This window comes from Pelodiscus sinensis, chromosome 28 (assembly GCF_052426305.1).
Source record: "Pelodiscus sinensis isolate ZL-2025 chromosome 28, ASM5242630v1, whole genome shotgun sequence".
NCBI classification, from domain to species: domain Eukaryota; kingdom Metazoa; phylum Chordata; order Testudines; family Trionychidae; genus Pelodiscus; species Pelodiscus sinensis.
The window spans coordinates 13,255,712-13,283,620 of NC_143079.1; the positions used below are offsets into that span (position 1 = coordinate 13,255,712).

General features: G+C 68.5%; 1 protein-coding gene across 2 annotated transcripts; it reads right to left on the reverse strand.

Annotated features, from left to right (window-relative positions):
* Nucleotides 1-256: 256 nt before the first annotated feature.
* AEBP1 (AE binding protein 1) lies at nt 257-27,308 on the reverse strand. Of its 2 annotated transcripts, XM_075911064.2 has the most exons (22): nt 27,048-27,308; nt 21,670-22,101; nt 17,563-17,628; nt 15,030-15,101; nt 14,682-14,753; nt 13,642-13,731; nt 12,574-12,663; nt 10,546-10,635; nt 10,089-10,178; nt 9,723-9,797; nt 9,286-9,395; nt 9,049-9,188; nt 8,610-8,694; nt 8,260-8,404; nt 7,744-7,832; nt 7,243-7,366; nt 5,359-5,555; nt 4,966-5,145; nt 3,013-3,361; nt 1,929-2,068; nt 1,751-1,850; nt 257-1,340 (listed from the first exon to the last, which is right to left on the reverse strand). In XM_075911064.2, exons 1-22 carry the CDS (start codon nt 27,304-27,306, stop codon nt 739-741), a joined length of 3,597 nt encoding a protein of 1,198 aa, XP_075767179.2. In that variant the 5' UTR covers nt 27,307-27,308; the 3' UTR covers nt 257-738. The 2 variants fall into 2 exon arrangements, with proteins under 2 accessions (XP_075767179.2, XP_075767180.2); XM_075911065.2 differs by lacking the exon at nt 17,563-17,628.
* Nucleotides 27,309-27,909: the final 601 nt, after the last annotated feature.

Here is a 27,909-nt window from a genome sequence, read left to right on the forward strand (position 1 = left end):
CCCCACCACCTGGCGGGGGAGCTGGCGCTGCTGCACAGGCACTGACGGCAGGGCCTGGTCGTTCTAGCCTCCCCGGCAGGCTGGGTCCATGCTGCACCCCACACCCACTGGCAGTGGGGCAGGGGAGGTGGCCGCAGCCTCATCGACAGGGCTCGTGCCATGAGCATGCTCAGCTCTGCCCCTCCCTCTTCCCCCATGCCCAGCCAGCCTCCTCCTCCCGGGAGCCCGCCTGGCGCGAGAGGACGAAGCTGGCACCTTTACCAACGTAGCTGGATTTATTTGTATGACGGGGACTGCATGGAGGACGCCAGCTGCCCAGGGACTGCGCTGCCCCACCTCTGGGGCCTGCCCCGGAGAGGGTCCCAGCCCCCCCTGCTGGGCAGTACAGAGGGGCAGGGCCGGGCCCCGCATCAACCCTCCCTCACGCCCTGAGCCTGGCCAGCTGCTGGTGCTGCCTTGTCCCAAAGGGCCACCCTTGGTTCCTGCCCAGAAGGGCAGGGCCCCCCATGGCCAGCCCCTTGCGGGCAGCTGTGTGCCCCTGTGCTCCTAGCAAGCCGCGTGGTGAGAGCCTGGCAGGGAAGCAGGAGGCCGGTGGGGGCGAGTGCTGGGTCGACGGCAGGCTGCCCGGAGCCGCAGGCTCTAGAAGCAGATGATGGTGCCTGCAGCTGACGAGACGGTGGCCGGCCGTGAGCGCTAGTGTCTGGACTGGGCCGTAGGCAGCTGCAACAGGAGCGGCTCCTAATCGCCAAAGTTCACGGTGTAGGTCTCCGCCGTGGTCAGGGGCTGCGCTGTCCCTGTGCCCACCTCCCACGCCCCCGCCTCCGTCTCCAGCTCCAGCTCGGTCTCCCGCTCTGTCTCCAGCTCTGTCACCAGCTCTGTCACTGTCTCCGTCACAGTCTCCAGCTCCGTGTAGGTCTCGGTCTCCCAGGTGGCCGCGGTGGGCGGCGGCTGGCTCCAGGGGGTAAAGGTGGTGCTGCTGAAGGGGAGGGCAGAGGTGGGGGGCGGCGTGGGGGCGGGGCCGGTGGTGGTGGCGTTCAGCATGCGCTGGCGCATCTGTTGGCGGAGCCGCATGCGCTGGCGCATCCTCTGGCGGAGCCGCATGCGCTCCCGGGGGGTCATGGGCCGGCCGTGCGGGATGCGCAGGATGGGCCGGTTCCCGTTCATGGCCATGATCTCCCGGATGCGCTTCCAGTTGGAGCGCGAGAGGATGAAGTTGCACTGGGTGGCGCCGATGTCGTACAGGACGTTGCAGGTCTTGGCGCTGGGGTTGTAGCCCTCGGCCCTGGCCACCACACGGTACTCGCCCGGGTTCAGGATGCGCCAGTAATCCCCGCCGCTGGCTGCAAGGGCACAGGGAGGGGTGAGCGGGGCGGGGCTTTGCCGAGCACTTCCTGCAAGGCGGCTTCGCCTGCGTGCCCCCTGCTTCCCTCTTGGCCTTGCAGAGCCGTGCCATGGGGCAGACAGGGCCCCCCGCCCCTCTGGGGGCTGGGCACCTCTAGCCTTGGCTGCTGCACGGGGCTGCCCAGCTTGCGGACAGCTGCTGCAAGATGCCTGCTAGCTCGGCTATGGTCTAAGTGCAGGGGGAGGGCACAGGCTGGGTGCCCATGGGGGAGGGCAAAGCGTTTGGCACAAAAGGTGGGGGAGGCTGGGTGCCTGGGGGGCGGAGAGGGGAAGAGCTCCCGTCCTGGTGCTTCAGGGGGAGGGACGGGGGAGGGAAGAGCTCCCATCCCGGGGGGAGGCGCGGCCGTACCTGTCTTCACGTTGTGGTTGATCCCTCCCACGACGATGGTGGCGTTGGCGATGGGATCCCCCTGCTGGTCCGTCACCACCCCCTTAATGCCCCGGTGCACCTGGCAGGGGAAAGGCCGTTAGTCCCAGCCTGGCCGCAGACCCCCGCTCCCCCTGGCTGCGGCTGGGCCTGGCCCCACCTGCTCCATGAAGGTGAGCAGCGACTCCTTGTTGTTCTCCCACTCCTGCTGCAGCTCGCTGGCGTGCGGGAACTTGTCGCAGCCCAGGTAGACGGAGAGCTCCAGGCAGTTGGTGTGCAGGTAGCTGAAGTCGTTCAGGCCTGGCCGGCAGAGGGGAGGGGGAGCCGTCAAGGGGAGCTGGGGCCGGACACAGCCCTGTGCCACCTGCAGGGGGGAGCGGTCCCTTCTCGTGCGGGGCCGGCTGGGTCCCTGGGGCAGGTAGCGTGGCCTGGGGTGAGCTCTGCAGTGATGCCACCTTCCCTGCTGGGGGCACCACCCTCTGGGCACACGCAGCCCTAGGCTGAGCATCGGGCCGGGCAGCGAGAAGGGGGGCTGGGAAAGGCCAGGTCAGCGAGCCCTGCCAGCTGGGCCAGGCTCCCTTGCTTTCCAGCCCCTGCACAGGGTGAACCGTCCGTGTCCCAGGATGCAGCGGGCAGGCGGCACCTAAGAACAGCCGAGGGGCTGGGGTTACGGATGTTACATTTAGAATAATCGACTAGTGGACGGAATTTCCATCGACTAGTCGATAAGCGGGGGATCCGCAGGGGGTAGCGGCTCCCGGCCCCAGCCCTAACCCCGCTGCGGCTCTGCCTTTCAAATGAGCCGGTAGGCTCTCGGTACGTTCCCAAGGCTCAAGTGCAGCGGGGGGCCGCTGAGAGCCGGAATCAGCTGTCCCAGCTCGCCCACGTCTGCTTTTCAAATGCAGTAAGAACTGGCAGGCTCTTAATCCGTTTAAAAAGCAGAGGCGCGGCGTCTGGGACCAGGCACCCGGCTACCCCCTTGTGGAGACTGTGCAGGGGGAACTGGCTAAAAGCCGGCTCCCCTCAGCACCAGCTCCCCCCCCCCCCCCCCGCTGCCTCTCTCATAGAAGCAGCAAGGGAGGGATGTGGCTAGTTGCACAGGCTCTGGGGGGGGGCTTTGGGGTGGAGCCAGGGATGAGGGCTTTCGGCTGCAGAAGGGTAGAGGGCTGGGGTGCAGGAGGGGGCTCGGGTTGCAGGCTTTGGGGTGCAGTGCTCTCCCCCCCGCTCTCCGCTGCACCACTCACTGCCCACTCGGGGGTGCCACTTGGCGCCGCTGACGATGCCCATGCCGTTGGTCATGTCCTGGGTGTGGCAGCCCCCACGGAAGGTCTCGGTCATGGTGAGGTGGGCCGAGGCGTAGGAGATGGCCAGCCAGCGGAAGATGGCATGGTCCGGGGTCTCCTGCGCCTCCAGGTTCTCGTCCTCGTAGTCATCCGGCCCCTGGGCCATGGCCGCTGCTCCCTCGCCCTCACGGGGCGGCCGCGCCATGTCGTAGGGGTACGACACCAGCTTCTCCCCGCCGTGGAAGTTGGCTCCCAGCACGAAGGGGGTCTTCTCCATCCAGGCGAGGATGGCACGCGCCTCCACAGCCACCTGGAGGGCGGGCACAGAACTGGGGCTCGTGGGCGCACACCACCCCTGGCAGAGACACCCCACCTGCCCTGGCGTTGGCTGGGCCCTGCCCAGCACCTCCACTGCGACTGCCAGTGCTCAGATCTGATGGGAAGGTGCAAATCACTGTTGCTGCTGATTGGCTGGTTCTGCAGGGTCAGGCCAGCGGGGCAGGGATGGCGGCTGCCTAACAAGGACACGGTCGCTGTGCAAGGAGCGGGGGGGCCGGCTGTATCTGCGGGAGGAGCGGGGGGCCGGTTGTGTCTGTGCGAGGAGCGGGGGCCGGCTGTGTCGGAGCGGGGGGGGGGGGGACTGGCTGTATCTGCGGGAGGAGCGGGGGGCCAGCTGTATCTGCGGGAGGAGCGGGGGCCGGCTGTATCTGGGAGAGGAGCGGGGGGGGGGGACTGGCTGTGTGTGCGAGGAGCGGGGGCCGGCTGTATCTGGGAGAGGAGCAGGGGGGGGACTGGCTGTGTGTGCGAGGAGCGGGGGCCGGCTGTATCTGGGAGAGGAGCGGGGGGGGACTGGCTGTGTGTGCGAGGAGCGGGGGCCGGCTGTATCTGGGAGAGGAGCGGGGGGGGACTGGCTGTGTGTGCGAGGAGCGGGGGCCGGCTGTATCTGGGAGAGGAGCGGGGGGGGGACTGGCTGTGTGTGCGAGGAGCGGGGGCCGGCTGTATCTGGGAGAGGAGCAGGGGGGGGGACTGGCTGTGTGTGCGAGGAGCGGGGGCCGGCTGTATCTGGGAGAGGAGCGGGGGGGGGACTGGCTGTGTGTGCGAGGAGCGGGGGCCGGCTGTATCTGGGAGAGGAGCGGGGGGGGACTGGCTGTGTGTGCGAGGAGCGGGGGCCGGCTGTATCTGGGAGAGGAGCGGGGGGGGACTGGCTGTGTGTGCGAGGAGCGGGGGCCGGCTGTATCTGGGAGAGGAGCGGGGGGGGACTGGCTGTGTGTGCGAGGAGCGGGGGCCGGCTGTATCTGGGAGAGGAGCGGGGGGGGGGGGACTGGCTGTGTGTGCGAGGAGCGGGGGCCGGTTGTGTCTGCGCGAGGAGCGGGGGCCGGCTGTATCTGGGAGAGGAGCGGGGGGGGGACTGGCTGTGTGTGCGAGGAGCGGGGGCCGGCTGTATCTGGGAGAGGAGCGGGGGGGGACTGGCTGTGTGTGCGAGGAGCGGGGGCCGGCTGTATCTGGGAGAGGAGCGGGGGGGGGACTGGCTGTGTGTGCGAGGAGCGGGGGCCGGCTGTATCTGGGAGAGGAGCGGGGGGGGACTGGCTGTGTGTGCGAGGAGCGGGGGCCGGCTGTGTCTGAGTGAGGGGGTGCTGGTTGTGGCATAGGGAACACTGGAGTTCTAAGGGGGTTGCTTGTGTGACTTCCTGCTGGCCTGGGTGGTGAACAGGTGGCTGGTTCGGTGCCTTGCAGGGGAGGGCCCAGCAATTCGCCCTCTGAGCAGTGCCCCGGAAGAGCTCCCCTAGCACAGCTTGGCTCCCGGCCAGCCCCGCAGTGTTGCCCTCTCCAGCCCTGGGGATGGGTAGAGCTTGTGGCCATCCCACGGTGGTGCCAGCACACGCACCAGGGTGCCCCCGCCCCCCGGGCACTCACGTGGGCGTCCTCGGCCAGGTAGTGCTCAGGGATGGGGATGTGATGGTTGGGGACCCGGTGCGGGACCCACTTGCGCTCCTCGGCCGCCCACAGCACGCTGGCCAGGTCGGGGAAGTTCTCGAAGAGGTCGTAGCCTTCCTCCGTCCAGTGGCCCAGCGCCCAGTTCCCCAGCTCCGAGCCCTGCAGGGAGAGGCCCGCTCTGCTCAGCAGCCTGTCCCCGGTGGCTGGCACCCGCCCTGCCCGCCCCCAGGGCTGGGCACGATGGCGCTGACAGACTCACGTCTCCCCTTGCCCCGTTCCTGCATGTGCCCGCTCAGCCCACCTCCCCCTTCTGGCCCCCCAAGCGCTCCTGGCCCCCAGGCCCTGCCCCCTTGGCGAGGAGCGGACGCTCACCGCCTGGCTGGCGATCTCGTAGCCGTCGGGGTTGAGGGAGGGCACGAGGTGGATGCGGGTCTCGGTCACCAGGCTGCGCACGCGGGGGTTCCCGTCCTGGTACTCCTTGCACAGGAACTGCATCAGCAGCAGCAGCAGCTCGCGGCCCAGCACCTCGTTGCCGTGCAGCCCGGCCGTGTAGCGGAACTCGGGCTCCCCTGGCCGGGGAGAGCAGGGGGTCACGGCGCTGCCCTCTGCCCGCGTGCTGCCCCGGCGCGCCCACCGAGCACGGCCCAGGCACCCCCCTCGGCGCGCCCACCGAGCACGGCCCAGGCACCGCCCCGGCGTGCCCACCGAGCACGGCCCAGGCACCGCCCCGGCGTGCCCACCGAGCACGGCCCAGGCACCGCCCCGGCGCGCCCACCGAGCACGGCCCAGGCACCCCCCGGCGCGCCCACCGAGCACGGCCCAGGCACCCCCCGGCGCGCCCACCGAGCACGGCCCAGGCACCGCCCCGGCGCGCCCACCGAGCACGGCCCAGGCACCGCCCCGGCGCGCCCACCGAGCACGGCCCAGGCACCCCCCTCGGCGCGCCCACCGAGCACGGCCCAGGCACCGCCCCGGCGCGCCCACCGAGCACGGCCCCCAGGCACCGCCCCGGCGCAGCCACCGAGCACGGCCCAGGCACCGCCCCGGCGCGCCCACCGAGCACGGCCCAGGCACCCCCCGGCGCGCCCACCGAGCACGGCCCAGGCACCGCCCCGGCGCGCCCACCGAGCACGGCCCAGGCACCCCCCGGCGCGCCCACCGAGCACGGCCCAGGCACCGCCCCGGCGCGCCCACCGAGCACGGCCCAGGCACCCCCCGGCGCGCCCACCGAGCACGGCCCAGGCACCGCCCCGGCGCGCCCACCGAGCACGGCCCAGGCACCCCCCGGCGCGCCCACCGAGCACGGCCCAGGCACCGCCCCGGCGCGCCCACCGAGCACGGCCCAGGCACCGCCCCGGCGCGCCCACCGAGCACGGCCCAGGCACCCCCCTCGGCGCGCCCACCGAGCACGGCCCAGGCACCCCCCTCGGCGCGCCCACCGAGCACGGCCCAGGCACCGCCCCGGCGCGCCCACCGAGCACGGCCCAGGCACCCCCCGGCGCGCCCACCGAGCACGGCCCAGGCACCGCCCCGGCGCGCCCACCGAGCACGGCCCAGGCACCCCCCGGCGCGCCCACCGAGCACGGCCCAGGCACCGCCCCGGCGCGCCCACCGAGCACGGCCCAGGCACCGCCCCGGCGCGCCCACCGAGCACGGCCCAGGCACCGCCCCGGCGCGCCCACCGAGCACGGCCCAGGCACCCCCCTCGGCGCGCCCACCGAGCACGGCCCAGGCACCCCCCGGCGCGCCCACCGAGCACGGCCCAGGCACCCCCCGGTGCGCCCACCGAGCACGGCCCAGGCACCCCCCTCGGCGCGCCCACCGAGCACGGCCCAGGCACCGCCCCGGTGCGCCCACCGAGCACGGCCCAGGCACCCCCCGGTGCACCCACCAAATACAGCCCAGGCACCCCCTGGCGCGCCCACCAAGCACAGACCCTGGGGTGGGGTCCTCCTCCCTCCCCCCGCACAGGGGTTGTGAGGCAGCATCCTAGCACCCCACTGGGCACTTGGTCCCTGCCAGACCAGCAGGCCCGATGCCCTCCGCTCCCTGGGGGCACACCGGAGGCTGGCAGGCAACAGCGAGGAGCCTGGTGCCGCCAGCTCCTGGCCTCTCACTATGTACGGGCTGGTGCTTTGCTGCCCTGAAATCCCCAGGCTGGAGACAGCCAACATGGCACCACAGCCCCTGCCCCATTGCCCCCCCTCCCGCCCCAGCAGGCAAGGGAGCAGCGCCCCCGGCCAGGCCCCGCCTCACCCAGCTCGTGCTCCCCCGGCTTGTCCGAGATCTCCATGGCGTAGATCTTCAGGCCGCGGGAGCTCTTGCCGATGTTGTAGATGCGGGTGATGCCGGGGCACTCTTCGTTCACCACCTTCATGAGCTGCAGGGGGCAGGGAGGCGGTAGGGGGGCCGGCTCTGCCTCCCCCAGGGGCTCCGGGGCAGGGGCAGAGGGCCCGTTGGGGGGCTCATGCTGTCAGGCGCAGCCAGGAGGCGCTGAGCCAGGGGTGTAACGGCCAGTGGCGGGGGAGCCCTGCCAGGGCCCAGGCCGAGCTGTGGGGCCTGGCTGGAGCCCCAGGAGATGCTGCTGAGGGCAGGCACTTGCCCTGAGGGCAGGAGGCTGGGGCAGCACCAACCAGCCCGAGGGAGCAGGGGGTTGCCTGGAAGGGCCCCGGGAGCCATGGCTGAGCAGTGCTCCGTGCCCTGAACGGCTCCGCCCAGCCAGGGCGAGGGGTGAACCCGTCCCAGGGCCGCACGCACCTGCCTCATGTCCTTGTAGCTGTGGTGGCGGAAGTCCAGGTTGTCGGCGGACGTCACCTCGTTCTGCTGGCTGTAGTAGCTGCTGACGGCTGGGAAGGGCGGAGGGGCCGGTCAGGGGTGCAGCCAGAGGGGCCCCAGTGCTGCCCGGCCGCAGGGCAAAGACCCCAGCACCGGGATGGGGCAGCTCGGGCTGTTCTGCGGGGCACAGCCCTGCATGGCTTGGCATGGGCGGGGGTTGGCAGAACCCTCCCAGACAGCTGCCCGGCTGGCACTGCCAAGGGCTCTGGGTGGCACCAGCCCTTAGGCTCCAGGTGGGCAGGGCTCTGCCCGGGCAGGACCCTCCCAGGGTGGCTCCTGGGCACCCCCGGGGGGCTGGGGGAGCTGGGGGCGGCAGCCTGCCCAGCCTAGCTCTCGTGCCTGTTCTGCCCCAGCCGTCACGTCCCTCCTGCCCCCGCACGCCCCGGGCAGCTGCGGAGGCGTCAGGCCCCGGCGGGCGCGCCTGCTCCGGTCTCTTACTGGAGAGGGGGCAGCCCAGCACCTCCAGGCGCAGGCACAGGCTGCCGTTCCAGGTCTGCGGGTACACCCGGATGTAGCGCGCCACCACGGGCTCCGGGAACTCCGTCAGCACCGGCGTGTCCTTGTCCACGTTGCCGTGGAAGAGCTGCAGGGAGAGGCCGACAGGCCACATCAGCCGCGGCACCAGGACACCCACCCTGTGTGCTGCCCCCCAATGCTCTGCCAGTGCCCCCCAAGCCTGGGCTCCCCCCCAGCCTCGACGGACACACGAGTCACAGCTGCAGTGTCCGGGGAGGGGGCAGGGCTGCAGGGAAGGAGTCCGGGGTAGGGGGGCGCCGAGGGGGCCGTACCATCTCCTCGTAGCCGTTGGAGAACATGGCCCAGTTCTGGCTGTCGTTGCTGAAGCCCACGTAGAAGGCGGTGACAAAATCATCGCTGGGGAGACAAGAGCGGAGGGGACTCAGCACCCAGTGAGCTGGGGGCAGCCGGGGGCAGGGAGGCCAGGGGGTGAGGGGAGTTCAGGGCGCTCCGGCTCAGGACAGCCAAGCAGCACAGGCTGGAATCCCAGTGGCACTGGCAAAGGGGGGCCCAGGCCCCACAGCGCCAGCCCCCGGGCACGGGGCCGGTCCTCCCCCAGTGCCAGCCCCACTTGGAAACACATGGACCCCCTGGCTGTGGCCCAGCCCCTCCCTTCTGGATCTGGGACCCCCTCCCCAGCCCTGGGCTGTATGGACTGGGTCTGGGACCCCCAGTCATGGCCCATCCCCCCCAGGCTGGACCCGTACGTACTGGATCTGGGAGTCCCGGCCCTGTGTGATGACCCCCGTGAATTTCGTGGTTCTCCTGGTGTCCACCTCGATCCAGTGGGTCCGGGTGTCGTCCTCAGCGCACCAGGCGCCGTCGAAGAAATCGTCCTCGTTGGAGCCAGCCTGGGGGCGGAGGGACAGGGGAGAGGAGCCCAAGGGAGGGGGGCAGTGACCCCAGGGCAGGGGGCCTAGGCAGGGGAGGGGCTGGGGCTGCTCCTACCTGCATGTTGAGCCGCCCGCGCTGCGCGCCCAGGCCGTGCCGCAGCATGGACGAGGCCAGGATCTGGTCGTCCTCGATGCGGTGGGACTCCATCCCGATGGGGGAGCACTCTGCAAGGCGGGGGGCCGTGACCGGGGGAGGGGCAGGCCAGGGCTGCCCTCTCTCCCCAGCTCAGTGCTCAGGGGGGGGGCTCTCTCCCTGCCCCCTGCAGCAGGTGCCAGTCGGGCCCTCCCGCCCGGGTGGGTACCAATCCGGCAGAGGTGCTGAGGCTTGGCTGCATCTCCCCGCCCTGGGCAAACCAGCCTCCCGCAGCCCCCTGCTCGGGCATGAACCCTGCCCCCGCTTTCCAAAGGGGGCACCTGGCTGCCCCCCTTTGCCTGGCTGGCGGGCTGGGCCCTGGGGTCCCAGATCCAGAAGGGAGGGGCTGGGTCACTCACTTGGCTTCTCCTCCGGGGGCGTCCATTCGTCCTCATCCGGCTCCCACTTCTTCCCTCCCGGCTTCTTCGGCTTCCCTGCGGGGGGGGGAGGAGGGGGGCTTGGCTGAGGCTGGGCCCCCTGCTCCAGGCAGGCTCAGAGGGTGCAGGGGGGCATGAAGAGGAGGCGGGACAGGGGCCTGTTGCCTGGCACCCCGGGCAGCTGAGAAGGGCCGGAGAGCGTGGCGGGGGCATGGGGAGTTGGGTGGCGAGAGGAAGACCACGGGGGGGGGGGGGGGGACCAGAGTCTGCCGGGGATTGTGGGCACGGTGCCCCTGGGACCAGCCCCGTGCCGGAGAGGACGCTGTGGGGAGGCAGCTCCGCACCCACCTTTCCGCTCCTTGGTCTTCTCCGTCCACTTGTCCTCGTCCGTCTCCGCCTCCGTCTCCTCCTTGCTGCTGCCACCTTTCTTGGGCTTCCCTGCACCCGGCGAGGGGGGGTCAAGGCCACGGTGAGCCGGGGGGAGGGCTAGACTGGGCTGGGGGTCCCTGGGGATCCCCGCGTAGCAGCCAGGGCCAGCTGGAAGAAGGGAACCCACCTGGCCAGGGGGGCTACTGGGGAGAGCGCGATCAGCATATCTGGCTCCTCCCACAATTGACTTGAGCCCGCCCCCTGTGCCTGGCTCTGCCCACAATTTGCCTGGCCCCACCCCCACGTGTCCAGACCCTCCCACAGTGTAACTGGGTGAGATGTGATTGGACGGTGGTATGAACAGACATACATGGTTGTAGCCTGGCCCCTCCCACTACGTGTCCAGCCCCACCCCATGGGGCAGCCCCCTCCTCACGTGGCTTGAGTCGATCCTCGTCCGTTTCCATCTCGCCTTCGCCCTCTTTCTTACCGGGGACCTTCTTGGGGGGGGGCAGACCGTACTCCACTGCGGGCGAGAGGGGGGCGCTGAGGGGCCGGCTGGACGCCCGCACCCCAGGGGACACAGTGGGGAGTGGGGAGAACACACCAGGGACCGGCTCTGCCAGAGAAGCCACAGGACATGGAGCTGGGCTGGCGGGCACCCAGGTATCCGGCCCCACAGGACCCAGCCCTGCCCAGCATCGCCTGGCTGCTGGCTCTAGCTGGGGAGGGGCCTCTGTTGGGAAGGGCAAACCAGATCTCCCCCCCCCCAGCCCAGGCCCTGAGCTGCAATAGCTGGTGGCAGGCAGGCCAGGTGGGGTGGGAGCAGGTTCACACGGGGGCCGGGCTGTGGAGGGGAAGGCCAATGGTTCCTGGGTGCAGGGCAAGGCAGGGCAGGAGGAGGAGAGCAGACACAGAGCTGGGGCAGGTGGCTGGGTGGCAGGAGGTGGGGCAGGAGAAGGCAGAGGCCTGGGGCAGGGTGCTGGGGCAGGAGTCAGAGGACTAGGGCAGGGTGCTGGGGTAGGAGTCAGAGGACTAGGGCAGGGTGCTGGGGTAGGAGTCAGAGGACTAGGGCAGGGTGCTGGGGCAGGAGTCAGAGGACTAGGGCAGGGTGCTGGGGCAGGAGTCAGAGGACTAGGGCAGGGTGCTGGGGTAGGAGTCAGAGGACTAGGGCAGGGTGCTGGGGCAGGAGTCAGAGGACTAGGGCAGGGTGCTGGGGTAGGAGTCAGAGGACTAGGGCAGGGTGCTGGGGCAGGAGTCAGAGGACTAGGGCAGGGTGCTGGGGTAGGAGTCAGAGGTCTAGGGCAGGGTGCTGGGGCAGGAGTCAGAGGCCTAGGGCAGGGTGCTGGGGCAGGAGTCAGAGGACTAGGGCAGGGTGCTGGGGCAGGAGTCAGAGGACTAGGGCAGGGTGCTGGGGTAGGAGTCAGAGGACTAGGGCAGGGTGCTGGAGTAGGAGTCAGAGGACTAGGGCAGGGTGCTGGGGCAGGAGTCAGAGGACTAGGGCAGGGTGCTGGGGTAGGAGTCAGAGGACTAGGGCAGGGTGCTGGGATAGGAGGCAGAGGACTAGGGCAGGGTGCTGGGGTAGGAGTCAGAGGTCTAGGGCAGGGTGCTGGGGCAGGAGTCAGAGGCCTAGGGCAGGGTGCTGGGGCAGGAGTCAGAGGACTAGGGCAGGGTGCTGGGGCAGGAGGCAGAGGCCTAGGGCAGGGTGCTGGGGCAGGAGTCAGAGGACTAGGGCAGGGTGCTGGGGCAGGAGTCAGAGGACTAGGGCAGGGTGCTGGGGCAGGAGGCAGAGGACTAGGGCAGGGTGCTGGGGCAGGAGTCAGAGGACTAGGGCAGGGTGCTGGGGTAGGAGGCAGAGGACTAGGGCAGGGTGCTGGGGCAGGAGGCAGAGGACTAGGGCAGGGTGCTGGGGCAGGAGGCAGAGGACTAGGGCAGGGTGCTGGGGCAGGAGGCTGGGGGGCAGGAGGAGAGAGGACTAGGCGGAGGACTGGGGTGGAGGGCTGAGCGGCAGGAGGAGGCAGAGGCCTGGGGCAGAGGACTGAGGCAGAGGGCTGAGTGGCAGGAGGTGGGGCAGGAGGAGGCAGAGGCCTGGGGCAGGTGGCTGGGCGGCAGGAGGTGGGGCAGGAGGAGGCAGAGGCCTGGGGCAGGTGGCTGGGTGGCAGGAGGTGGGGCAGGAGGAGGCAGAGGCCTGGGGCAGGTGGCTGAGCGGCTGGAGGCGGGGCAGGAGGAGGCAGAGGCCTGGGGCAGAGGGCTGGGGCAGGTGGCTGGGCGGCAGGAGGTGGGGCGGAGGAGGCAGAGGACTAGGGCAGGGTGCTGGGGCAGGAGGCTGGGGGGCAGGAGGAGAGAGGACTAGGGCAGAGGACTGGGGTGGAGGGCTGAGCGGCTGGAGGTGGGGCAGGAGGAGGCAGAGGCCTGGGGCAGAGGGCTGAGGCCGGGGTCCTGTCGCGCCGCAGCCGACACTCACTGTCGTCGTAGTCCGGCAATGGCGGCAGTGGTAACTCCTCGTCGTAGTCCCTCTCGGTGGGCGGCTCCGGGAGCGGCTCCGAGGGCGGCTCTGGGGGGGGGGAGGGGCCACGTGAGCCCGGGGGTGCTGGGCCCAGACAGGTGCCCGTGGGGGAGCTGCCAGGGCCGGGGGCTCAGCTCAGGAGAGGCCTGGCGGGGCCAATGCTCGGGGGCCCTGTCAGATCGTGGTCCAGGCCCTGCCCCACAACCCCCCGTCTCTCGGCGGCATTACAGGGCGCTCGGCCCGTGGGGCGAGCTGCTGTGGGGTGAACCCGGCCACAGGTCCCTGCCCCACTCGGCAGCCCCTGCCGCAGGCTGTGGCCAACCTGAGGGGCTGCCCCAAATGCCCCCTCTGCAGCACACGGGCCCCTGCAGGGGCTTTTCAGGGGGTCAGGATAGCCCTGGTGTGGAAGCACCCCATCCCCCCCCCGCCCGAGCAGGTCCTTGGTCCCCAGGGCGGGTGGGTCTACTGGGGAGAGCGCGATCAGCATATCTGGCCCCTCCCACAATTGACTTGAGCCCGCCCCCTGTGCCCGGCTAAGGGACAGGAGCAGAGTCTAAGGGTCTAGCTGGGCCTCGCCAGTCTCCCCGGGGCCCTGCCCCACGGCTCCCTGTGCAGCGGAGCCCGACGCCCGAGCAGCAGGGTGGAGCCGAGATCCCAGGCCATGGGAACCTTCATGGCGGGGGGGGGGGGGGGTAAGGCCAAAGTGCCCCCTCCAGCTGCCCTCTCGTCTGGCACCACAGCAGCCCCTGCTGGGCAAAATTTGCAACTGCAGCGCCTCCCCAGCACACGCCCTTCTTCTGCGGGGGGTGGAGGAGAAATAATCTGCAGGGGACGTGAATTCTGCGCGCCCGTGTCTTTTGGTATAAAAAAGGGGGCCCCGGGCTGCTCCTCCGGTCCGGTGCCGGGGCCCACAACCTCTGCACGGATGCAGGGCAGCTCGGGCCCATCCCGTGGCTGCTCACTCCCCCCTGCCCCCGAGGCCCCTCCCTGCCCCGCGGGGGAAGACCCAGGGCCAAGGAAACGTACCTGCTTTTTCCTCCACCTCCGGCGGCGGCCGCTCGGGTTTCTTCCTGCTCGGAGGTTTCTTGGGTTTCTGCTGCCGCCGGACGTATTCAACTGGGGGGGCGTAGATTGTCACTGGCCTGCTGCCCCGGGGGGTCTAGCCAGGGGCCTGCTCCTGGGCTGGGTGGTGGGCACCACATGGCACGAGGGGCAAGGGGCTGGTGCATCCAGACAGGGCTGGTGAGAGGGAGGGTGGCACCCTCCCCCCCCCCCCGGGCCTGGCCAGCAGCTGCAGGGCTGGCCTCAGCAGTTGGTCTCCCTTCACTCTTGCAAGGGGGGGTCAAGGGAGAGAGCAAAGCGGATCCCTGAGAGCAGCGAGCCCTCCAGCAGCCCTGGTGCCCGCCACTGCATAGACACCGGGGGCCCAATCCCCCCCGCCTGGCACTGGGGGCCCAATCCCCCCCGCCTGGCACCGGGGGCCCAATCCCCCCGCCTGGCACCGGGGGCCCAATCCCTCCTGCCTGGCACTGGGGGCCCAATCCCCCCCGCCTGGCACCGGGGGCCCAATCCCTCCCGCCTGGCACTGGGGGCCAATCCCCCCCGCCTGGCACCGGGGGCCCAATCCCTCCCGCCTGGCACTGGGGGCCCAATCCCCCCTGCCTGGCACCGGGGGCCCAATCCCCCCCGCCTGGCACCGGGGGCCCAATCCTCCCCGCCTGGCACCGGGGGCCCAATCCCCCCCGCCTGGCACTGAACATGACTTACACCTGCCCCAAATCCAGTGGTGCCCTCTGGCCTGGTGGAGGGTCAGGCCCCATGGGCCTTCGGACAGAGTGGGCCCAGTGTTTAGAAGGCATCCCTGGGGCTCTGCTCAGGCCCTGGCTGTCGGGCACTGGGCGTCAGGGGCATTGGGGGGAGCTGCCCGCCCACGGGGCGCATCGGGGGCTCTGGGCAGGTGTGGGAGGGGGCCATTTCTGGGTTCGCTTGCTCTAGGGCAGGGCTGTCCCCGTGGGGCGGGGCCCAGCCAGGGAGGGTGGGTCAGGGGGGCGGGCGCAGCTCCGTACAGTCCTCGTAATCCTCCCGCTCGATCTGCTCGTTGTAGTCCAGCGTGGGCGGCTCGGGCGGCTGCGTCATCTCTGCGGAGAGAGACAGACGCGGTCGCCGGGTGCGGGCACCAGGGCCCGATGGGGGGCAGGACAGGGGCTGTTCTCTGCTGCGTCAGGCTGGCGCTGAGCAGCGGGCAGGAGGGGGCAGCGCAGACCCCCAGCGTCTCGCTGCCCAGAGATGCAGGGAGGGGCCACGGACTCCTGCAGGCTGGGCCAGGGCTGGAGACGCGCCTGCCCTCCCAGGCCACGCCGCAGGGTGACGGGCTCCAGGGCAGGGCAGGCCCCATGTTGCTGGCGAGCGCTCACCAGGGTCAGGCGCCGGCCTCCAGTCCTCCCTGCCGGGCTCCCACGGCTCCGTCGGGGGCTCATGGATCTCAGCTAGGAAGAAAACCCGTTAGCTGGGAGGGGGCCTCTGGCCAGGCCTCTTCCCACTGCGCCAGGGCCTCTGCAGCCGTCCCTGCCCGGGCACTGCCCAGCTATCCATTCACTGCACTGCACTGCACTGCACTGCACTGCACTGCACTGCCTCGCCTCCGCCCAGTTATCCGCTCACGGCATGGTACTGCACTGCATCTGCCCAGGCACTGCTCAATCGCCCACTCACTGCCTGTCACTGCACTGCCCCACCCAGCCGCCCATTCACTGCATGTCACTGCACTGCCCCGCCCAGCCACCCATTCACTGCCTGTCACTGCACTGCCCCGCGCAGCCACCCACTCACTGCCTGTCACTGCACTGCCCCACCCAGCCACCCACTCACTGCATGTCACTGCACTGCCCCGCCCAGCCACCCACTCACTGCCTGTCACTGCACTGCCCCACCCAGCCACCCACTCACTGCCTGTCACTGCACTGCCCCGCCCACCCACCCACTCACTGCCTGTCACTGCACTGCCCCACCCAGCCACCCACTCACTGCCTGTCACTGCACTGCCCCGCCCAGCCACCCACTCACTGCCTGTCACTGCACTGCCCCACCCAGCCACCCACTCACTGCATGTCACTGCACTGCCCCGCCCAGCCACCCACTCACTGCCTGTCACTGCACTGCCCCACCCAGCCACCCACTCACTGCATGTCACTGCACTGCCCCGCCCAGCCGCCCACTCACTGCCTGTCACTGCACTGCCCCACCCAGCCACCCACTCACTGCCTGTCACTGCACTGCCCCGGCCAGCCGCCCACTCACTGCCTGTCACTGCACTGCCCCACCCAGCCGCCCACTCACTGCATGTCACTGCACTGCCCCGGCCAGCCGCCCACTCACTGCCTGTCACTGCACTGCCCCACCCAGCCGCCCACTCACTGCATGTCACTGCACTGCCCCGGCCAGCCGCCCACTCACTGCCTGTCACTGCACTGCCCCGGCCAGCCGCCCACTCACTGCCTGTCACTGCACTGCCCCGCCCAGCCGCCCACTCACTGCCTGTCACTGCACTGCCCCGCCCAGCCGCCCACTCACTGCCTGTCACTGCACTGCCCCGCCCAGCCGCCCACTCACTGCCTGTCACTGCACTGCCCCGCCCAGCCGCCCACTCACTGCCTGTCACTGCACTGCCCCGCCCAGCCGCCCACTCACTGCCTGTCACTGCACTGCCCCGGCCAGCCGCCCACTCACTGCCTGTCACTGCACTGCCCCGCCCAGCCGCTCACTCACTGCCTGTCATTGCACTGCCCCGGCCAGCCGCCCACTCACTGCATGTCACTGCACTGCCCCGGCCAGCCACCCACTCACTGCCTGTCACTGCACTGCCCCGCCCAGCCGCCCACTCACTGCCTGTCATTGCACTGCCCCGGCCAGCCGCCCACTTACTGCCTGTCACTGCACTGTCCCGCCCAGCCGCCCACTCACTGCTTGTCACTGAACTGCCCCGCCCAGCCGCCCACTCACTGCTTGTCACTGCACTGCCCCGCCCAGCCTCCCACTCACTGCCTGTCACTGCACTGCCCCGGCCAGCCGCCCACTCACTGCCTGTCATTGCACTGCCCCGCCCAGCCGCCCACTCACTGCCTGTCACTGCACTGCCCCGCCCAGCCGCCCACTCACTGCCTGTCACTGCACTGTCCCGCCCAGCCGCCCACTCACTCCCTGTCATTGCACTGTCCCGCCCAGCTGCCCACTCACTGCATGGCCCCTGCCCAGCTGCCAATTCACTGCATGGGCCCTACTGCCCCGGCCAGCCGCCCACTCACTGCATGTCATTGCACTGCCCCGCCCAGCCGCCCACTCACTGCCTGTCACTGCACTGTCCCGCCCAGCCGCCCACTCACTGCCTGTCACTGCACTGTCCCGCCCAGCCACCCACTCACTGCCTGTCATTGCACTGCCCCGCCCAGCTGCCCACTCACTGCATGGCCCCTGCCCAGCTGCCAATTCACTGCATGGGCCCTACTGCCCCTGCCCAGCTGCCCACTCACTTCATGTCACTGCACTGCCCCGCCCAGCTGCCCACTCACTGCATGTCACTGCACTGCCCCGCCCAGCCACCCACTCACTGCATGGCCCCTGCCCAGCTGCCAATTCACTGCATGGCCTCTACTGCCCCCGCCCAGCCGCCCACTCACTGCATGGCCTCTACTGCCTCTGCCCATGCACTGTCCAGTCACCCGATCATTGCATGGCCCCTGCCCAGCTGCCCTCTCACTTCATGGCTCCTGCTGCCCCTGCCCACGCGCCCACTGGCCCCACTCTGGGCCACATGCTGTTCCCCCACGACACTGGCTGAGCTGCTCCAGCCGCAGCCGGGACCAGGTCCTGGGGAACCGGGGCTGCCCCAGTGCCCGGGCACCCTTGTGATAGGGGCAGACCCCCCCCCCCCCCCGCCCCTGAATCACTCACGTTGGCGGCTGCCCGGCTCCTGTTCCTCAGCCCAGCTCGGCTCCATCGGCTCCTCTGGCCGCCCCGCTGGGAACACAGGGCAGGAGGTCAGAGTGCTGGGCGGGGACTGGGACCAACACCCCCTTGAGCCCTGTGGGGAGAGCTGCATGGCAGGGGCGCAGGCTGCATGTGGACCCGGGGGGGGGCGACAGTCCCAGGGGCAGGTGCTGGGGACCCGGGGGGGACGGACAGTCCTAGGGGCAGGTGCTGGGGACTCGGGGGGGGGGGGACAGACCCAGGGGCAGGTGCTGGGGACTCGGGGGGGGGGAACAGTCCTAGGGGCAGGCGCTGGGGACTTGGGGGGGGAGACAGACCCAGGGGCAGGTGCTGGGGACCCGGGGGGGGGGACAGTACTAGGGGCAGGAGCTGGGGCCCCGGGGGGGGACAGTCCTAGGGGCAGGTGCTGGGGACCCGGGGGGGGGGGGACAGACCCAGAGGCAGGCAGCTGGGGCCCCGGGGCAGGGGGCAGGGGGCAGGTGCTGGGGACCCGGGGACGGGACAGTCCTAGGGGCAGGTGCTGGGGACCCGGGGACGGGACAGTCCCAGGGGCAGGTGCTGGGGGGGGGGGGGACAGTCCTAGGGGCAGGTGCTGGGGACCCGGGGGGGGGACAGTCCTAGGGGCAGGTGCTGGGGACCCGGGGACGGGACAGTCCCAGGGGCAGGTGCTGGGGACCCTCCGGGGGGGGGGGGGGGCAGTGCCGGGGGGGTGCTTAGCACCAGGCAGCGTATGCTCGCTATGTGCCGGCCCCTGCAGGCGGATGGTGCCCGAGCCGGGGAGGGAGCATCACAGGGCGGGTGAGCCCCGGAGCCCTGTGGGGCGGGGTTCGGGTGCTCCCTGCTCCGGAGCCAGGGCCTGGCTCTGGTTGGAACAACAAGCAGGGTGCTGAGGCACCCCTAGGCCTGCCCTGTTCCTTGGCCAGCGTGTGGGGCAAAGGCCACCAGCCCCGGCTGCCCAGCGACAAAGTGCCAAGGGAGCTGGGCCCGCCGGGAAGGGGTCAACGCGCCGGGCTGTTGGGGGAGGATGTGCCGGCTCTGTGGCGGAGCAGGGCCCTGGGGAGGGCGGCTGGTACAATGGTGGCGACTTCATGGGGCTTGATTGCGAGGGGGGGGCTGCAGCGCCACCCGCCGGCTTCTCTTCCTCAGCAGGCGTTTGCTGAGCCGGTGGAAATTCTCCCCCATCGCCTCCCCCCAAACCGCTGGGCGCCACAGAACGTTTCCGCTTCACAACTAGAACCAGAGACCGTCCCGCCCGGCTGGAGGGCGCTAAGTGGGGTATTATGTTCCCGTGTGGTTTGGAGCTGGAGCAAGTGACTGAGTCCGGTTTAACCCTCAGGGGTGCACCAGGGATTGCACTAGCGAGGGAGACGGCGGGTAAAAGAGCCGGGAGCTGCTGTAGGGTCGATCCAGCCGTGCCCCGAATACCCAGGAGTTCAGCCCCAAATGCGCCTGCTGCGGCAAACAGCCCCTCCGTGCACAGGGCCCTTGGGACAAAGCCTGAAGAAGCTGCAAAAAATTGGGGTGCCGGCAGGGGATCTGCAAATCGCATCTCGGCAGGACAAGCCCGGGGGCTTTGGTCAGCTCGCCGGGGACAGTACGGAGTCCGGAGAATGCTGGGGACAGCCCCTGGGGGCAGGTGCTGGGCGCCCGGCAGGGACAGCGCTGGGCACACCGAACATGGCGCACACGTCAAACTTCTGCCGTGACATGGCAGGGCCGGGCCTTGCTCACCTGGGCAGCAGAGCACAAAGGCCCAGATTCCTCCACGTTATTTAGGCGCCTAATTTGCGTCGATTTCGGAAAAGGCCCGGAGATTTACGAAAGCGCCTGGACACCAGCCCCGAAGCAGCCTGGGCCGGAGGGCAGCAACGCCTTACAAGAGGGAGCGATTCCTGCTTTGCGCAGACGGCCCCGCGCACGCGGCCCCAGGTGCGGACAGGCCCAGAGGCTGCTGGCGTGGAAAGGGCCAGGCCGGGCCGCGCTGGGGGGATTTCAAGGTCGCTGGCTCCTGCGTGCGGATCAGCAGCCCTGGCCCGGGGGGAAGGCCGCGGCAGCGGGAGGCGTTTCCCGGAGCCCAGCCGGAGCCTGTCTAGAGGTGGCTCTCGGCTGGCAGAGAGAACAGGGGAGTCTTTGGTTCCCAGGGACGCAGCGTAGAGCGGTCTTGTCAGCACAGGAACCAGGAGCAGCCGGGCCTGGGGAAAGAGGCCCAGAGCCAAGGCCTCTGACCCCTCCCTGCATCCCAGCCCAGCCCCGACTGACTCACGCGCCCGGCCCCTCCTCCAGCCTTTGTCCCGCTTCCTGGGGAAAAGGTGTCCCCTGGTCGCACTCCCGTCCCTGGCTCAGGTTCAAAAAACCATCGGCCGCTGTGTATTTGAGGGAGGCTGTCTCACCCTCCTCTAGGGACCGGTGCAGAGCCCAGGGAAACTGAGGCACGCCTATGGGGTTACTGCAGGACAGTGGAATGTACGTGCCACAGAACAAGCGGAAGACAATCCCCCTCCCCCCCCACGTCTCCGCTCCGCCACGGAGCTTCAGCGCTAACTTGGCACGGCCCCTCACCACCCCCTAGCGGCAGCAGCAGGCACGTGGCCCCGGAGCCAGGCGGGTCCGTTCAAGGTGGCACACACCGAACCCAGCCAGGATCCACAAACCCCGCAGAGCCCCTGGGTGCTGGCGTCAGCACCGCCACTGCAGGGCGTGGATGGCCTGGTGCCCACACACAGCTGTGTCCAGCTGGCCCTCCTCAAATGACGCGTCTCTTGGGGTTGTGGCCTTGGTTGCTCCTCTGGGGCCCGGGGCCCGCGTGTTGCAAGAGTTCGATGGCTATTTGGGAATTGCAAAAATGCAGAGTCTGGCCAAGAGGCCTGGGTGGTGGGCAGGGGCTGAGACAACGGAGAGAAAGGAAGAAGAAACTTCAAGGCCATCCACGAATGCAGCTTCCCGGGGAGAGGTCAGCTCCCCCGGCAGCAAATCCACATGGGCAGCACTGGACGGCCAGATAGTGGTGATTGCCACGGCGCCCATCCGAACGGGCTTGCCGTGCACCGTGGGCTGGGACCAGCGTTCCCTGGAAGCCATGTGCTGGAGAGATTCCAGTGCCGCCCAAAGGATGAGCAGCGCGCCCACACCTAGGGTTGTGTTTCTCCTGGTGGTGCACATTCACACATGCCTCGGTGCACATAGAAAGAAAATTATTCCGCACATGGTTGGAAAAATCCACATGGGGATGAAAAGATTAGAGGGACCATTGGCTAGGCCCCAGCTCTCCAGGGACAGGCACTCCCAGGCAGGCGGCGACAACAGAATCTGATTCACATCCGTGGAGGGCCAACTGTTTGTCGAGAGACATCGTAGGAAACGGCACCTCAGCCCCTCCCCCTCCTGGCCAAAATGGACGAGTGCAAAGTCTGCAGACTGCCAAGGAAGCCATCAGGACTGATACTGTCAATCGCCTGCCCAGATTTGCATTTTTCGATTGGCTGATACGAATGAAGCTCGTGTGGCTGGGGATGAGATGCCAGCGCGCTGGTTTACGGGAGGCAATTTAGGGTCTCGCCCTGGATGTTCATAAGAATCCCACGGAGGGGCCTCTGGGTGGCGAGGCGAACAAACGGGGCGAGCGAATCTTAGGGAGCGACGGCCGAGTGATCTTCAGGAGTCCTGGAGCGACGGCCCCGACCTTTGGGGAGAGCAGCGGCACCGAACGTGCCGCGGAAAAGAGCCATCGCCCCCCCGAAGCACCCGTTCCACCACGCGGCCGCTGCCTCTCGGAAACCCCACGCCGCTATGCCGCCGAGGCAGCGACCGCAGCAGCGGGCCCAGGAACGCGACAACGCCGGGAGACGCTGCTGACGCAGTGACCCGACACCGTTCCGATGCCCCGAGACATCTCCCACGGCTGCTCAGACTGGCCATGCGGCTCGTTGCTTGGGGGCCGCTTGCTTTCCTGCTGCAGGGGAGGAGCCGTTTTGTGGGTAGGAAAGGGGCGGGGTTGCCTTTGGGGCCAGGGGCTCTAGGGGGGCAGCAGGCAGAGGAGCGAGGCCAGGAGGGCTGAGGGCAGGTGGCACTTACCTTTGTCCCGTTCCCCATACACCCGGGATCTCTCCTCTTCCTCGTCATCGCGTGAGGCGACTCTGGGGGCTTCGGGCAGGTCGGAATCCTTTTCAGCCGGCGAGGGGAGCAGAGGCCTCTCCAGCTGCCGGAACTCGTCCCCCTCCTCGTAGGGCTGGGCAGGGGACGGCACCGCGGGCCTCCTCCCCGCAGCTGGCTTCTTGGTGGCTTTGGGCGGCTTCTCCTTGGGCTTCTTGGTGGGCTTGGGGGGTTTCTCCTTGTCTTTTTTGGAGCCCTTGGGGGGTTTCTCCTTGGGCTTCTTGGTGGGTTTGGGGGGCTTCTCCTTGTCTTTCTTGGAGCCCTTTGGCGGCTTCTCCTTTGGCTTCTTCGTGGGCTTGGGGGGTTTCTCCTTTTTCCCTTTCTTAGGTTTCTCCTTGACCGTCACAGCTGCCCCTGTATTAAAGGAAAGAATCAGTGCAGGCTGGTCTCTGGGTACCCCCCACCCAGCTGGACGCCTTATGAGGCTGTAATGCCATCCAACCAAACCAGCAAGGCCCCCCCCGTCTCCGCAAGGGTCTGTGGGGCTACCTGCCCCCTGCATGAGCACCAGGCCTCTGTCCATCAGGCCTTGGGGGTCACCTGCTCCCACTCAGCTGGGCCCCAAGGAGTGCCTGACGCCACACTCAGCCACGCTCTCTTGGAGCCCTGCCGTTCAGCAGAACATTCAGCAATGCCCGCTGGGCTTTTCTGATGCCTGCAGCCCACTGGGCACCCAGCCCTGCCAGCACCGCACCCATCTGCCCATAGCCGTTAGCTCCCCCAGGGTCCTGCCATTCCCCCACACCATGTCCCAGGCTGCCTGCTTTCTCCACCACTTCCACACAGACGCAGCCCAGCATCTTCCGGTTCTAAATCTTCTGCTGCTTGGAGCCTGGGCCGCCCTATCAAATCGGTCACGCAGCTGGCGAAACCGGTCTGCTAACCGAACGATTAACCAGGTTCTCTGTGGGCATCGCGCCCTGCCTTTCGCCACGGGGGCGGGGGATTCGAACCCCCCGTCCTCCTGCCTGGAGACCGGGCTCCTGAGAATGGTTTCTGCTCCCTGAAGGGGTGAGAACTCTCAGGTCCCCTGGCCAATTCCCACGGTTCTGTGGAGGAGGTTTGCTTTCTGGGAATGTTCTCCGGCCATCCTGCATCTTCCCCCTGGCCTCTGGGCACAATCCGCCCTGCACCCTAGTGGGGACTGCGTTCTTTCTTGTGCTGGGTGTGAGTCCTGCTGTCCTGGGCTCAGCAACACTGCAGAAGGGAACCCTGCACCTGAGGGCCAGACATAGGAGTTGCCAGACGGCGGGGCTGGAGCTGAGTCAGTCTCAGCAGGGTTAGGATGAGAGAAGGGGTTTAGAATAAACCTTCTGTTCGCCCTGCCATCTGGCTGTAGATGGGGGCACAGGGCCTGGGGACTCCCCCGCACCCCATGACACCCCCTCCCCAGGGCGGGCAGCAAGCCAGCCCCAAAAGGAGGGAGGAAGAGCATATGTGCCCAGCCCCAGCCCCACTGATCTGGCCCCATGACAGCTATCGGCACCTTGGGGCACAGCCAGATGGACACAGAGAGGGGGGTGCCGGGCAGGTGGGCAGCATGGGAATGTGGCTCTGCTAATGCCCTGGCCCGCATGCCCCCGTGATCAGAGGGCACCCCAGGCACCCGATACCCTGGGGGCCAGGGCGCTGGTGAGGCCCAGCCAGACGGGGGGGCCTTGCTCCATGACTCAGTGGCTGGCGGGAAGGAGAGGAGGCTGCTGAGGAACGGCCCCGTCTTCCGCGGCAGCCACAGGCTCATTCCAAAGCTCTGAGCTGCAGCATTCCCACATCCTCTGGTGCGTGAGCAGGGCGGGCCCAATCCTGGGCTGGGCTCTGGATCCACGCCTGTGCCTGGGGAGCGGGGGAGGGGTGGGCAGCATTTCCCCAGCATCCTCAGTGCCCGCTGCCTGCCCAGCGCCCCCGGGAGGGGTGACACGCACATGACCCTGCTGCACTGACATGCCCGGGGCAGGCTGCAGAGAAGAGCGAGTCCCCCGTGCAGAGCTCCCGGTGCCTCCTTGCTTCCTCACCCCCTGGGTGTAGTCCCACGTTGGGCCCAGATGGAGTTTGATTTCCTCATCCCCTGTCAATGTTCCCTCTCATTTTTCCCAACCCCGTGCAGAATGAATTTTGTTATCTGCGCCGAGGCATGTGCGGATGTGCACCCTCAATAGAAACCCATGGTGCAGGCTGTAGGTGCTGTGGACACTCTGCTACTCAGCTGGGCACCACTGGAATCTCTCCTGCATGGCCATCCACGTGGACGACTATCAGGGAACGCTAGCCTCTGAGCAACCTCAGCAGCAACTGGCTGTCCCCACCCCGGACCCAGTCGGTACCAACACGCCAGTGACCATGATGAAGCAGGTGAGCTGCAGGTGTCTGACAAAATGATCCACTAGGAAAGCAATGCTGCAGTCATCACTAGGTTCCAGAGTTAACGCTTGCTTCGATGAACAGGACCCCTCTTCAGGCACCTACTCTCGCTCTGAGCCCGGCCCTGGGTGACAGGATTCTGTCCAGCCTATTTGGGGCGCTGTCAGGCCTCCCCAGTCTACTGGGGGTCCCGAGCAGGAGTGTGGCCCCTCCCTGGAGAAGGCAGCATAGCCTCACAGGCTGAGCAGAACAGAGTGAGCCCCGACCGGGGTCCAGGCTGTTCACCAGCAGCCGCCAAGCAAGGAAACCTCGGCCCCTGGGCCATCAGCCAAACCCTCTGCCGGCCTGGAAAAGCTGACGGGCTGGAGAGGGCGGCCTGTGAGGAACTGGGGGGGCTCAAAGGGGCTGCCTGCGGGGGGGGGGGGCACTCAGTGTCCCTGGGGTTACTGGTGTAATAAGGGGAGGGGGGAGTTTGTTGTTACAGGGACAGAACTGGAGCCCCGAGCGACCGGTGCCTGGTGACCAGGAGACCCAGTTCGGAGGCACGGCCGGGTCTGGCCAGTGAGAGGTCGATGGGCTGCGGAGAGAGGCCCCGGGGGGGTCCCAGCCCGGGGGGAACAAAGGGCGGAGGGGAGAAGAGGGGGCCCAGGTGACCCTGTTACCTGGCCCTGGGAGGGATTGGAGGCTGCTGGGGGGGATCGGAGGCTGGGCTGGGAGCAGGGGGCTGCAGGACGGGGTAGAGCCCCCCTGGCTGCAGGGCAGACTCAGACGTGCGGGGCTGAGGGGGGCCAGGCCTGAGGGATCCTGTGCTGGGCTCAAAGCTCAGCAGACCCTCCCGTGTGATGCCGGCTGGGAGTCGCTCTGGGCTGGAGAACAGGGGGGCGCGATTGCCTCTGGGAGTGGGGGCCCCGGGGCCCAGAGCGAGGGGACTCCCTGAGGGGGCTCCCAGGGGGCTGGTGCGGTCCCAGGAGGCGGGCGGGGGGCTCCCCAAGGAGCGCAGGACGCAGGAGGGAGGGAGGAGGGAGCTAGGGGCCAACAGAAAGTTTTCCAACAAGACCGCACAGAAATTTGCTCTTTTCCACTCAGCTGTTGTTTTGCACAAAGCCTATTTCCTTGGGGGGGGGGGGGGGGGCAGCTTCAGTGCCCTAAACCTGCAATACTGGGACCCTGAAACGCTGTTGCGGTGCCCCCTGGAAGGTGTAGTTCAGGTGTAGCCTCGCTCCCCTCTTCTCTTCCAGGGGCCAAGCTCCCCGGGGGACTTCATCTCCCATGATGCTCCGCAGCCACATGACTTCCATGCTCCACCCTAATAAGGGAACATGGGGTGCATCATGGGAGATGTAGTCAGACCAGGGGGCTGGGCCCATATTAGCCAATGGCAGGACGAGGCACCTAGACTACAACTCCCGTGAGCAGGAGGGGGTGCATGGGACTGTGCAGGGCTCCTTTTCCAGAATCAAATTATTTGGGGGGTTGATTTTATTCACTGAAAACTCAACACTTCCCAGTTCTCAGTCACACGCCCCGTGCGGCGGGCGTCACGCTGCGCTCACCCCGGGAGCTTCAGCCGTGGGTCTGCCCCCAGCACGGAGGGGCAGGATTGCCAGGGCTTGGGGCAGGCTAAAGGCAGCGCTGCGGAGCTGTGTTACGGCTGGGAGTTGAAGCAGGCATGATCACACCCACACGTGCATGGAACCACACACCCACGTGCATGCACAGAACCACACATGCACATGGGACCACACACACACACGCACAGAATCACACACACACACACACACGCATGCACAGAACCACATACATGCATGGAACTACACCCACACATGCACGGTACCACACCCACTTATGGAACCATACAGCCACACATGCATGGAACCACACACACACACACACACACACACTAATGCACAGAAACCCCCTCCCACACACACACACGGAACTACACACGCACGCATGCATGGAACCACACACCCACGCATGGAACCACACACCTACACGTGCATGGAACCACACACCCACATGTGCATGGAAACACACACCCACATGTGCATGGAAACACACACGGAACTACACACGCACGCATGCATGGAACCACACACACTCACACACCCATGCATGCACGGGACCACACACACATGCGCGCACACGCATGTACAGAATCACACACACACGTGCACGGAACCACACATCGTGCATGGAACCACACACGCACAGACGGAACCACACACACACACACACACACACACACACACACAAAAACACTTAGGAACAACAGCCAAAGCCACCCATGTTTATCACTCTGTTAAGCCCTGGCCTTCCAGGCTCCTGATTTTCCAGGGTGTGGGCCTGTCTCTCCTCGCAAGTCTGCCCCAGGGATATTTCAGACCCTGGCCTGGGATTACTCCTGTGACGCCCCCCCCCCCCGGTTCCAGGGTAACTGCCCCTCCATAGCCCCCCCCAACTGCGACTGTCTGGAGGGGACCCCAGGACTCAGCTCCCCAGTCTCTGCACTTCCTCTTTTCCTGCCGGGCTAGACTCCATCCACACGGGGATCCGCTCTCCTGGAACTGGGCTCTGCTTGGGGTGGGGGGTGGGATCTGCCCCAGGGGTCCCCTGGCTGTGCCCCGGGGACGCTGTGCTCTCTGCCCCAGGCACTCACAGGAAAGGGGATTGGGGGCTGCTCTGGGCAGGAGCCAATCCCAGGCCCCGGCCCAGGTCCTGCCACCAAGCCCCTGGGTACCAGTCATCCCTGTGGGTGGAGGCGCTCGGGCCCCGAGGGGGGGTGGACATGGCAGAATCGGGCCCCAAGAGGGCCAGGCAGAGTTGGGCCCAAAGAGGCTGCATAGGGCTGGATCAAGCCCTTAGGAGGCCCAGGCAGGGCAGGATCGGGCCCAAGGGAGCCGGGCAGAATTGGCCCCACGGGGCAGCTCTTTAGCACGTACCTTCCTCCACCCCCGTGGGGGGCTTAGCCGCCTTGTCCTTCCCCGCAGGTGTCAGCCTCCCTTGGGGCTCGGGGGGCTCCTGCAGCCCCCGGCCCCCGGCGTCCTCCTCGCCCTCGGGGCTGACCTCCCGCAGGAAGCCCTGCAGGAATTCCTCGATCTCGTCGTCCGTCAGCACCGTCTGGGGCTGCCCGGGGCCGGGGCTCAGCAGCCCCACCAGCAGGCAGAGCAGGGGCAGGCGGCCGGCTCCGCCGAGCCCCATGGCAGCTTCCAGCCCCCGGGCGGGCGGGGGCCCCGCTGGCCACGCAACCCCCGGCCTGCTCACCTGGCCCACGGGCGGCTGCGCCGGGGCTGGGCGGGGGGGGCAGCCCGGAGCGGGGGGGCGTCTGTCACCGACTCCCCGGCGGGACCAGCAGCCGGGAGGCAGATGCAGCGCAGCCGTCGGAACGGGGCGGCTGTGGGGCTTCCGGAGCGGGCGGAGGAATGCGCTGCCGACGGGGGGCGGAGGGGGCCGAGCCAGCCCCGAAGAATGCGGCTCCGCGCAGCTGGGCTTAATTCCCACCAGAAGGCTGCGGCTGCGCCAGCTTTGAAGTGCGGGGCAGGAGGCCAAGGGCCGGGAGCCAGCAGGCCCCTGCGCCGCCCTGGCGAGGTTCCCCCTCCGCAGCCGCAAGTGGGGGGTCCAGGCGGGCCGTGGGCACCGGGGCAATCCGCCACGCGAGCCCTGCAGCCAGCGCCGGGCTCCTCCCCGTGCCCCAGGGGGTCCAGCTCCCGGTTCCCTTCCGCGGCCGGGAGCCCAGTGTGCGGGGGGCTGGTCGCTTCCCGGAGCGCGGCAGCAGCAGGCGCCTTCCCCTCTCCCCTACTGCGG

Coding starts and splice junctions, on each gene's coding strand:
- AEBP1 (XM_075911064.2), bottom strand. CDS start 27,306: ATGGGGCTCGGCGGAGCCGGCCGCCTGCCCCTGCTCTGCCTGCTGGTG. Junction 10,636..12,573: donor ATTGCCGGACTACGACGACA/GTGAGTGTCGGC, acceptor TCTCGCCCGCAG/TGGAGTACGGTCTGCCCCCC. Junction 5,556..7,242: donor GCCGGGGGAGCACGAGCTGG/GTGAGGCGGGGC, acceptor CTCCCCGGCCAG/GGGAGCCCGAGTTCCGCTAC.